This window comes from Coregonus clupeaformis, chromosome 1 (genome assembly GCF_020615455.1).
Source record: "Coregonus clupeaformis isolate EN_2021a chromosome 1, ASM2061545v1, whole genome shotgun sequence".
Taxonomy (NCBI): Eukaryota; Metazoa; Chordata; class Actinopteri; order Salmoniformes; family Salmonidae; genus Coregonus; species Coregonus clupeaformis.
The window spans coordinates 90,998,432-91,010,931 of NC_059192.1; the positions used below are offsets into that span (position 1 = coordinate 90,998,432).

General features: G+C 43.5%; 1 protein-coding gene across 1 annotated transcript in view; it reads right to left on the reverse strand.

The window, feature by feature from the left end:
• Positions 1-12,500, reverse strand: part of LOC121564974 (ryanodine receptor 2-like) — a 165,116-nt gene that overhangs the window by 89,219 nt on the left and 63,397 nt on the right. Inside the window, 1 exon segment of the mRNA XM_045222019.1 lies at positions 148-222. Coding sequence (XP_045077954.1) covers positions 148-222 — 75 coding nt within the window.

Sequence of the window (12,500 nt, forward strand, 5' to 3'; positions counted from 1 at the left end):
TACAGGCCAGAATACAAAACACGATGATGACAACCACAGCTGACTGACATCACAGAGCACCAAGCTGGAATGGAAGATTGTGAAACTGATTCAAGTACATGTTATTTCCTGTGTTTGGGTCTCCAGACAGACTGCAGAGGGACTCACCATGCCGCTGTAGGAGTGTCGTAGCAGGACAGCGTGTCCGTACAGTAAGGTGCGGTGGCCCCCTCCCTGGGCCGTCTTCAAGAGAGAGACAAGAGACACATTCAGGAACTAGTTACACGTACAGTAATGTTACTATACAGGACTAAGATCGGATCCTATTACACCGGCTCTGACGCTCGTCGGAAGTGGCAGGGCTTGCAAGCTTTTGCGGATTACAAAGGGAAACCCAGCCGAGAGCTGCCCAGTGAGGCGAGCCTACCAGGCGAGCTAAATGCCTTCTATGCTCGCTTCGAGGCAAGCAACACTGAACCATGCGTGAGAGCACCAGCTGTTCTGGACGACTGTGTGATCAAGCTCTCCGTAGACGATGTGAGTAAGAGCTTTAAACAGGTTAACATTCACAAGGCCGCAGGGCCAGACGGATTACCAGGACGCGTACTCAGAGCATGTGCTGACCAGCTGGCAAGTGACTTCACTGACATTTTCAACCTCTCCTACCTACATGTTTCAAGCAGACCACCATAGTCTCTGTGCCCAGGATCGCCAAGGTAACCTGTCTAAATGACTAACGCCCCGTAGCACTCACATCTGTAGCCATGAAATGCTTTGAAAGGCTGGTCATGGCTCACATCAACACCATCATCCCAGACACCCTGGACCCACTCCAATTCGCACACTGCCGAAACAGATCCACAGATGAAACAATCTCTATTGCACTCCACACTACAGCTCAGCGTTCATAGACTACAGCTCAGCGTTCATAGACTACAGCTCAGCGTTCATAGACTACAGCTCAGCGTTCATAGACTACAGCTCAGCGTTCATAGACTACAGCTCAGCGTTCATAGACTACAGCTCAGTGTTCATAGACTACAGCTCAGCGTTCATAGACTATAGCTCAGCGTTCATAGACTACAGCTCAGTGTTCATAGACTACAGCTCAGCATTCAACACCATAGTGCCCTCAAAGCTCATCACTAAGCTAAGGACCCTGGGACTAAACACCTCCCTCTGAAACTGGATCCTGGTCTTCCTGATGGGCCGCCCCCAGGTGGTAAGGGTAGGTAACAACACATCCGCAACGCTGATCCTCAACGCGGGGGCCCCTCAGGGGTGCGTGCTTAGTCCCCTCCTGTACTCCCATGACTGCGTGGCCACGTACGACTCCAACGTCAAGTTTGCTGCTGACACGATGGTGGTGACCACCGACGATGAGAAAGTCTATAGGGAGGAGGTCAGAGACCTGGCAGTGTGGTGCCAGGACAACAACCTCTCCCTCAACGTTAGCAAGACAAAGGAGCTGATCGTGGTCTACAAGAAACAGAGGGCAGAACACGCCCCCATTCAAATCGACGGGGCTGAAGCTTCAAGTTCCTCTGTGTCCACATATGCACACACACTGGACTCTACCCACACACTGGACTCGACCCACACACTGGACTCGACCCACACACTGGAGTCTACCCACACACTCACACATATTTACACTGACACTCCATCACATACACACACACACACACTCACACATAACACGTACACACGGGCATATTGTCGCCAAACACACACTTCCACACTCATCTCATACGCTGCTGCTACTGTCTGTTATCTATCCTGTTGCCTAGTCACTTCCCCCTACCTACAGTATACTGCTGCTACTGTCTGTTATCTATCCTGTTGCCTAGTCACTTTACCCCTACCTACAGTATACTGCTGCTACTGTCTATTATCTATCCTGTTGTCTAGTCACTTTACCCCTACCTACAGTATACTGCTGCTACTGTCTATTATCTATCCTGTTGTCTAGTCCCTTTACCCCTACCTACAGTATACTGCTGCTACTGTCTATTATCTATCCTGTTGCCTAGTCACTTCCCCCTACCTACAGTATACTGCTGCTACTGTCTATTATCTATCCTGTTGTCTAGTCACTTTACCCCTACCTACAGTATACTGCTGCTACTGTCTATTATCTATCCTGTTGTCTAGTCCCTTTACCCCTACCTACAGTATACTGCTGCTACTGTCTATTATCTATCCTGTTGCCTAGTCACTTCCCCCTACCTACAGTATACTGCTGCTACTGTCTATTATCTATCCTGTTGCCTCGTCACTTTACCCCTACCTACAGTATACTGCTGCTACTGTCTATTATCTATCCTGTTGTCTAGTCACTTTACCCCTACCTACAGTATACTGCTGCTACTGTCTATTATCTATCCTGTTGTCTAGTCACTTTACCCCTACCTACAGTATACTGCTGCTACTGTCTATTATCTATCCTGTTGTCTAGTCACTTCACCCCTACCTACAGTATACTGCTGCTACTGTCTATTATCTATCCTGTTGTCTAGTCCCTTTACCCCTACCTACAGTATACTGCTGCTACTGTCTGTTATCTATCCTGTTGCCTAGTCACTTTACCCCTACCTACAGTATACTGCTGCTACTGTCTATTATCTATCCTGTTGTCTAGTCACTTTACCCCTACCTACAGTATACTGCTGCTACTGTCTATTATCTATCCTGTTGCCTAGTCACTTTACCCCTACCTACAGTATACTGCTGCTACTGTCTATTATCTATCCTGTTGCCTAGTCACTTTACCCCTACCTACAGTATACTGCTGCTACTGTCTGTTATCTATCCTGTTGCCTAGTCACTTTACCCCTACCTACAGTATACTGCTGCTACTGTCTATTATCTATCCTGTTGTCTAGTCCCTTTACCCCTACCTACAGTATACTGCTGCTACTGTCTATTATCTATCCTGTTGTCTAGTCACTTCACCCCTACCTACAGTATACTGCTGCTACTGTCTATTATCTATCCTGTTGTCTAGTCACTTTACCCCCTACCTACAGTATACTGCTGCTACTGTCTATTATCTATCCTGTTGTCTAGTCACTTTACCCCTACCTACAGTATACTGCTGCTACTGTCTATTATCTATCCTGTTGCCTAGTCACTTTACCCCTACCTACAGTATACTGCTGCTACTGTCTATTATCTATCCTGTTGTCTAGTCACTTTACCCCTACCTACAGTATACTGCTGCTACTGTCTATTATCTATCCTGTTGCCTCGTCACTTTACCCCTACCTACAGTATACTGCTGCTACTGTCTATTATCTATCCTGTTGCCTAGTCACTTCCCCCTACCTACAGTATACTGCTGCTACTGTCTATTATCTATCCTGTTGTCTAGTCACTTTACCCCTACCTACAGTATACTGCTGCTACTGTCTGTTATCTATCCTGTTGCCTAGTCACTTTACCCCTACCTACAGTATACTGCTGCTACTGTCTGTTATCTATCCTGTTGTCTAGTCACTTCCCCCTACCTACAGTATACTGCTGCTACTGTCTATTATCTATCCTGTTGCCTCGTCACTTTACCCCTACCTACAGTATACTGCTGCTACTGTCTATTATCTATCCTGTTGTCTAGTCCCTTTACCCCTACCTACAGTATACTGCTGCTACTGTCTATTATCTATCCTGTTGTCTAGTCACTTCACCCCTACCTACAGTATACTGCTGCTACTGTCTATTATCTATCCTGTTGTCTAGTCACTTTACCCCTACCTACAGTATACTGCTGCTACTGTCTATTATCTATCCTGTTGTCTAGTCACTTTACCCCTACCTACAGTATACTGCTGCTACTGTCTGTTATCTATCCTGTTGTCTAGTCACTTCCCCCTACCTACAGTGCTTTCGTATTCAGACCCCTTGAAGTATTCAGACCCCTTGACTATTTCCACATGTTTTACGTTACAGCCTTATTCTAAAATGGATTAAATATTTTTTTTTCTTCAGCAGTCTACACACAATACCACATAATGACAAAGTGAAAACTGGTTTTCTGACATTTTTGCAAATGTATTTAAAATAAAAAACAGAAATACCTTATTTACATAAGTATTCAGACATTTTGCTATGAGACTCGAAATTGAGCTCAGGTGCATCCTGTTTCCATTGATCATCCTTGAGATGTTTCTACAACTTGATTGCAGTCCACCTGTGGTAAATTATATTGATTGGACATGATTTGGAAAGGCACACACCTGTCTATATAAGGTCCCACAGTTGACAGTGCACGTCAGAGGAAGAACCAAGCCATGAGGTCGAAGGAATTGTCCTGTAATCCTCCTAGTAATGAGGCCCGTGATGTACAGTTCTACTGTAATCCTCCTAGTAATGAGGCCTGTGATGTACAGTTCTACTGTAATCCTCCTAGTAATGAGGCCCATAATGTACAGTTCTACTGTAATCCTCCTAGTAATGAGGCCCGTAATGTACAGTTCTACTGTAATCCTCCTAGTAATGAGGCCTGTAATGTACAGTTCTACTGTAATCCTCCTAGTAATGAGGCCCATAATGTACAGTTCTACTGTAATCCTCCTAGTAATGAGGCCCGTAATGTACAGTTCTACTGTAATCCTCCTAGTAATGAGGCCTGTAATGTACAGTTCTACTGTAATCCTCCTAGTAATGAGGCAAGTAATGTCCAGTTCTACTGTAATCCTCCTAGTAATGAGGCAAGTAATGTACAGTTCTACTGTAATCCTCCTAGTAATGAGGCCCGTAATGTACAGTTCTACTGTAATCCTCCTAGTAATGAGGCCTGTGATGTACAGTTCTACTGTAATCCTCCTAGTAATGAGGCCAGTAATGTACAGTTCTACTGTAATCCTCCTAGTAATGAGGCCCGTAATGTACAGTTCTACTGTAATCCTCCTAGTAATGAGGCCCGTAATGTACAGTTCTACTGTAATCCTCCTAGTAATGAGGCATGTGATGTACAGTTCTACTGTAATCCTCCTAGTAATGAGGCCTGTGATGTACAGTTCTACTGTAATCCTCCTAGTAATGAGGCCCGTGATGTACAGTTCTACTGTAATCCTCCTAGTAATGAGGCCCGTAATGTACAGTTCTACTGTAATCCTCCTAGTAATGAGGCCCGTAATGTACAGTTCTACTGTAATCCTCCTAGTAATGAGGCCTGTGATGTACAGTTCTACTGTAATCCTCCTAGTAATGAGGCCTGTGATGTACAGTTCTACTGTAATCCTCCTAGTAATGAGGCCCGTGATGTACAGTTCTACTGTAATCCTCCTAGTAATGAGGCCCGTGATGTACAGTTCTACTGTAATCCTCCTAGTAATGAGGCCCGTGATGTACAGTTCTACTGTAATCCTCCTAGTAATGAGGCCCGTGATGTACAGTTCTACTGTAATCCTCCTAGTAATGTTTGTATTCTGTACAGGCTTCCTTCTTTTCACTCTGTCAATTAGGTTAGTATTGTGGAGTAATTACAATGCTGTTGATCCATCCTCAGTTGTCTCCTATCAAAGCCAATACACTCTGTAAATGTTTAAAGTCACCATTGGCCTCATGGTGAAATCCCTGAGCGGTTTCCTTCCTCTCCGGCAACTGAGTTTGGAAGGACGCCTGTTTCTTTGTAGTGACTGAGTGTATTGATACACCATCCAAAATGAAATTAATAACTTCATCCATCCAAAGGGTGTTCTTTTAAAAATGTTACCCATCTTCCAATAGGTCCCCTTCTTTGCGAAGTATTGGAAAACCTCCCTGGTCTTTGTGGTTGAATCTGTGTTTGAAATTCAAGGCTCGACTGAGGGACCTTACAGATAACTGTATGTGTGGCATTTTACAAATGTTCCATCCTGAGAATAAATCCCTTTTCTCCCGCCAAAACCGGAAGTGTCATTCAAAAGCATCATAAAGCATATAAATACGCCTTATGTCTGGATTTGTCAGAGGAATGCCCAAAGAATTGTCAAAGACTCCAGTCACCCTAGTCATAGACTGTTCTCTCTGCTACCGCACGGCAAGCGGTACCGGAGCGCCAAGTCTAGGTCCAAAAGCAACACTGCAGCAGGGATTTTGGCCCACTCCTCCATACAGACCTTCTCCAGATCCTTCAGATTTCGGGGCTGTCGCTGGGCAATACGGACTTTCAGCTCCCTCCAAAGATTTTCTATTGGGTTCAGGTCTGGAGACTGGCTAGGCCACTCCAGGACCTTGAGATGCTTCTTACGGAGCCACTCCTTAGTTGCCCTGGCTGTGTGTTTCGGGTCGTTGTCATGCTGGAAGACCCAGCCATGACCCATCTTCAATGCTCTTACTGAAGGAGGTTGTTGGCCAAGATCTCGCGATACATGGCCCCATCCATCCTCCCCTCAATACGGTGCAGTCGTCCTTACCCTTTGCAGAAAAGCATCCCCAAAGAATGATGTTTCCACCTCCATGCTTCACGGTTGGGATGGTGTTCTTGGGGTTGTACTCATCCTTCTTCTTCCTCCAAACACGGTGAGTGGAGTTTAGACCAAAAAGCTCTATTTTTGTCTCATCAGACCACATGACATTCTCCCATTCCTCCTCTGGATCATCCAGATGGTCATTGGCAAACTTCAGACGGGCCTGGACATGTGCTGGCTTGAGCAGGGGGACCTTGCGTGCGCTGCAGGATTTTAATCCATGACGGCGTAGTGTGTTACTAATGGTTTTCTTTGAGACTGTGGTCCCAGCTCTCTTCAGGTCATTGACCAGGTCCTGCCGTGTAGTTCTGGGCTGATCCCTCACCTTCCTCATGATCATTGATGCCCCACGAGGTGAGATCTTGCATGGAGCCCCAGACCGAGGGTGATTGAACGTCATCTTGAACTTCTTCCATTTTCTAATAATTGCGCCAACAGTTGTTGCCTTCTCACCAAGCTGCTTGCCTATTGTCCTGTAGCCCATCCCAGCCTTGTGCAGGTCTACAATTTTATCCCTGATGTCCTTACACAGCTCTCTGGTCTTGGCCATTGTGGAGAGGTTGGAGTCTGTTTGATTGAGTGTGTGGACAGGTGTCTTTTATACAGGTAATGAGTTCAAACAGGTGCAGTTAATACAGGTAATGAGTGGAGAACAGGAGGGCTTCGTAAAGAAAAACTAACAGGTCTGTGAGAGCCGGAATTCTAACTGGTTGGTAGGTGATCAAATACTTATGTCATGCAATAAAATGCAAATTAATTACTTAAAAATCATACAATGTGATTTTCTGGATTTTTGATTTAGATTCCGTCTCTCACAGTTGAAGTGTACATATGATAAAAATTACAGACCTCTACATGCTTTGTAAGTAGGAAAACCTGCAAAATTGGCAGTGTATCAAATACTTGTTCTCCCCACTGTATATACAGTGGGGGAAAAAAGTATTTAGTCAGCCACCGATTGTGCAAGTGCTCCCACTTAAAAAGATGTGAGAGGCCTGTAATTTTCATCATAGGTACACGTCAACTATGACAGACAAAATGAGAATTTTTTCCCCAGAAAATCACATTGTAGGATTTTTAATGAATTTATTTGCAAATTAAGGTGGAAAATAAGTATTTGGTCAATAACAAAAGTTTCTCAATACTTTGTTATATACCCTTTGTTGGCAATGACACAGGTCAAACATTTTCTGTAAGTCTTCACAAGGTTTTCACACACTGTTGCTGGTATTTTGGCCCATTCCTCCATGCAGATCTCCTCTAGAGCAGTGATGTTTTGGGGCTGTCGCTGGGCAACACGGACTTTCAACTCCCTCCAAAGATTTTCTATGGGGTTGAGATCTGGAGACTGGCTAGGCCACTCCAGGACCTTGAAATGCTTCTTACGAAGCCACTCCTTCGTTGCCCGGGCGGTGTGTTTGGGATCATTGTCATGCTGAAAGACCCAGCCACGTTTCATCTTCAATGCCCTTGCTGATGGAAGGAGGTTTTCACTCAAAATCTCACGATACATGGCCCCATTCATTCTTTCCTTTACACGGATCAGTCGTCCTGGTCCCTTTGCAGAAAAACAGCCCCAAAGCACGATGTTTCCACCCCCCATGCTTCACAGTAGGTATGGTGTTCTTTGGATGCAACTCAGCATTCTTTGTCCTCCAAACACGACGAGTTGAGTTTTTACCAAAAAGTTATATTTTGGTTTCATCTGACCATATGACATTCTCCTAATCCTCTTCTGGATCATCCAAATGCACTCTAGCAAACTTCAGACGGGCCTGGACATGTACTGGCTTAAGCAGGGGGACACGTCTGGCACTGCAGGATTTGAGTCCCTGGCGGCGTAGTGTGTTACTGATGGTAGGCTTTGTTACTTTGGTCCCAGCTCTCTGCAGGTCATTCACTAGGTCCCCCCGTGTGGTTCTGGGATTTTTGCTCACCGTTCTTGTGATCATTTTGACCCCACGGGGTGAGATCTTGTGTGGAGCCCCAGATCGAGGGAGATTATCAGTGGTCTTGTATGTCTTCCATTTCCTAATAATTGCTCCCACAGTTGATTTCTTCAAACCAAGCTGCTTACCTATTGCAGATTCAGTCTTCCCAGCCTGGTGCAGGTCTACAATTTTGTTTCTGGTGTCCTTTGACAGCTCTTTGGTCTTGGCCATAGTGGAGTTTGGAGTGTGACTGTTTGAGGTTGTGGACAGGTGTCTTTTATACTGATAACAAGTTCAAACAGGTGCCATTAATACAGGTAACGAGTGGAGGACAGAGGAGCCTCTTAAAGAAGAAGTTACAGGTCTGTGAGAGCCAGAAATCCTGCTTGTTTGTAGGTGACCAAATACTTATTTTCCACCCTAATTTGCAAATAAATTCATTAAAAATCCTACAATGTGATTTTCTGGAATTTTTTTCCTAAATTTGTCTGTCATAGTTGACGTGTACCTATGATGAAAATTACAGGCCTCTCTCATCTTTTGAAGTGGGAGAACTTGCACAATTGGTGGCTGACTAAATACTTTTTTTCCCCACTGTATATATTTAAAAAAAAATCTAATGACATCCTTGAATAATATAGGCCTAGAATTAGATGCAGAAGGCTTTCACTTCACAAAGATTGAATGGTTATGGGTCTGAATAAATAACTTCTGTAACCTACCGCCATCGCGTGTTCGCTCTTCTTTCAAACTACCTGTGAGTTCTATTGGCTGCTGTATTTAACATTCAGCAAACAAGAGCTTGCGTCCCTCTTCGAATAGTCTATTGGTATAAGAAATGCAAAAAAAAATAAAAAATGTCCAGAAAGCTATTCTAGTCTAGCTTTTCCTGCGTGGGACTCCAAGATCTAAGGAGAGTTTTTTAAAGAGAGAGGCCAGCGGAGCACAGGTCCGTGCGTATTGCGCAAGAGACCGATGCTGTAAGTTAGAAGCATATTATGCATAACCGATCATTAATTAGCTAAATATGAGGCTAATACTGTATTGAATGTATTACCTGAAATAGTTAAGCTAGGACATCTATACAGCTGCGGAAAGAATTAAGAGACCACTGCAAAATTATCAGTTTCTCTGGTTTTACAATTTATAGGTATGTGTTTGGGTAAAAATAACATTTTTGTTTTATTCTATAAACTACTGACAACATTTCTCCCAAATTCCAAATAAAAATATTGTCATTTAGAGCATTTATTTGCAGAAAATGACAACTGGTCAAAATAACCAAAAAAATATGCAGTGTTGTCAGACCTCGAATAATGCAAAGAAAATTAGTTCATGTTCATTTTTAAACAACACAATAATAATGTTTTAACTTAGGAAGAGTTCAGAAATAAATATTTGGTGGAATAACCCTGATTTTCAATCACAGCTTTCATGCATCTTGGCATGCTCTCCACCAGTCTTTCATATTGATGTTGGGTGACTTTATGCCACTCCTGGCGCAAAGATTCAAGCAGCTCGGCTTTGTTTGATTGCTTGTGACCATCCATCTTCCTCTTGATCACATTCCAGAAGTTTTCAATGGGGTTCAGGTCTGGAGATTGGGCCAGCCATGACAGGGTCTTGATCTGGTGGTCCTCCATCCACACCTTGATTGACCTGGCTGTGTGGCATGGCGCATTGTCCTGCTGGAAAAAACAATCCTCAGAGTTGGGGAACAAAGTCAGAGCAAAAGGAAGCAAGTTTTCTTCCAGGACAACCTTGTACGTGGCTTGATTCATGCGTCCTTCACAAAGACAAATCTGCCCGATTCCAGCCTTGCTGAAGCACCCCCAGATCATCACCGATCCTCCACCAAATTTCACAGTGGGTGCGAGACATTGTGGCTTGTAGGCCTCTCCAGGTCTCAGTCTAACAATTAGATTACCAGGTGTTGGGCAAAGCTGAAAATTGGACTCATCAGAGAAGATGACCTTACTCCAGTCCTCTACGGTCCAATCCTTATGGTCTTTTGCAAACCTCAGCCTGGCTCTTCTTTGCTTCTCATTGATGAAGGGCTTTTTTCTAGCTTTGCACAACTTCAGCCATGCCCCTAGGAGCCTGTTTTGAACCGTCCTCGCCATGCACTTCACCCCAGCTGCCGTTTGCCATTCTTTTTGTAGGTCACTTGATGTCATCCTACGGTTGTTGAGTGACATTCGAATGAGTTTGCAGTCATCCCGGTCAGTAGAGTCGTTTTCGCCCTCTGCCGGTCTGTAGCTTTGTTGTCCCCAATGTCTGCTGCTTGACCTTGTTCTTATGAACCGCCGTCTTTGAAATTTTAAGGATGGAAGCAACCTGACGCTCACTGTATCCCTCTGCCAGTAAAGCCAGAATTGACCCCTTATTTTCCTCACTCAAAACTTTCATTTTCAACTCTTTTGGCATGGTCAATAGTTATTTTTTTGATTAATATTACTTTTGAGATACTATTAGCACAGTTTTTGCCATCCAGCTGGTCCTATTGCAAGAGGATAGTGATGAACACAGCAGTGGTTTTTATACTTTTCCTCGTTAAATAAGATTTGGTTAATGTGATCACCTAATCAGTACCTAATTCAGTATAATGAGGTGTGCCTGTGTTGGAATTCAACAGACACTGGAATGGAATGGCTGTCATACATGTAGAGATGCTGATTTAAGAACAATTTGCAGTGGTCTCTTAATTTTTTCCACAGCTGTATACAGGGCTATATATCAATCTAGATTATCTATTTTGGATGCATTTTGAATGGAGTTGATGGAGAGAGAGCAAGACAGAGAGTGCTCGTGCGTGCACTGATTTAAAGCAACGATATTCAAGTGATAGGCTGTTTTAAAAATTCTGCAGCTGCAATTTCAAAAAAATAATATTTACAGTTAAAAAATAAGGTGACCCCTGAAAGCCAGAGGGAGATGGGTAAATTAGACGTGCATTCAGTCTTTATATTACTGTAGAATAGACCATGCTGCAGAAAATGCAGGCCTACCTGTCACAAGAAACAAAGTGACCATGATGAGATGATAGGTCTACATGCATTGTTACCATGATGAGATGATAGGTCTACATGCATTACCATGATGAGATGATAGGTCTACATGCATTACCATGATGAGATGATAGGTCTACATGCATTGTTACCATGATGAGATGATAGGTCTACATGCATTGTTACCATGATGAGATGATAGGTCTACATGCATTGTTACCATGAGATGATAGGTCTACATGCATTGTTACCATGATGAGATGATAGGTCTACATGCATTGTTACCATGGTGAGATGATAGGTCTACATGCATTGTTACCATGATGAGATGATAGGTCTACATGCATTGTTACCATGATGAGATGATAGGTCTACATGCATTGTTACCATGATGAGATGATAGGTCTACATGCATTGTTACCATGGTGAGATGATAGGTCTACATGCATTGTTACCATGATGAGATGATAGGTCTACATGCATTGTTACCATGATGAGATGATAGGTCTACATGCATTGTTACCATGATGAGATGATAGGTCTACATGCATTGTTACCATGATGAGATGATAGGTCTACATGCATTGTTACCATGGTGAGATGATAGGTCTACATGCATTGTTACCATGGTGAGATGATAGGTCTACATGCATTGTTATCATGTTGAGATGATATGTCTACATGCATTGTTACCATGATGAGATGATAGGTCTACATCCATTGTTACCATGATGAGATGATAGGTCTACATGCATTGTTACCATGGTGAGATGATAGGTCTACATGCATTGTTACCATGAGATGATAGGTCTACATGCATTGTTACCATGATGAGATGATAGGTCTACATGCATTGTTACCATGGTGAGATGATAGGTCTACATGCATTGTTACCATGGTGAGATGATAGGTCTACATGCATTGTTACCATGAGATGATAGGTCTACATGCATTGTTACCATGATGAGATGATAGGTCTACATGCATTGTTACCATGATGAGATGATAGGTCTACATGCATTGTTACCATGAGATGATAGGTCTACATGCATTGTTACCATGGTGAGATGATAGGTCTACATGCATTGTTACCATGAGATGATAGGTCTACATGCATTGTTACCATGATG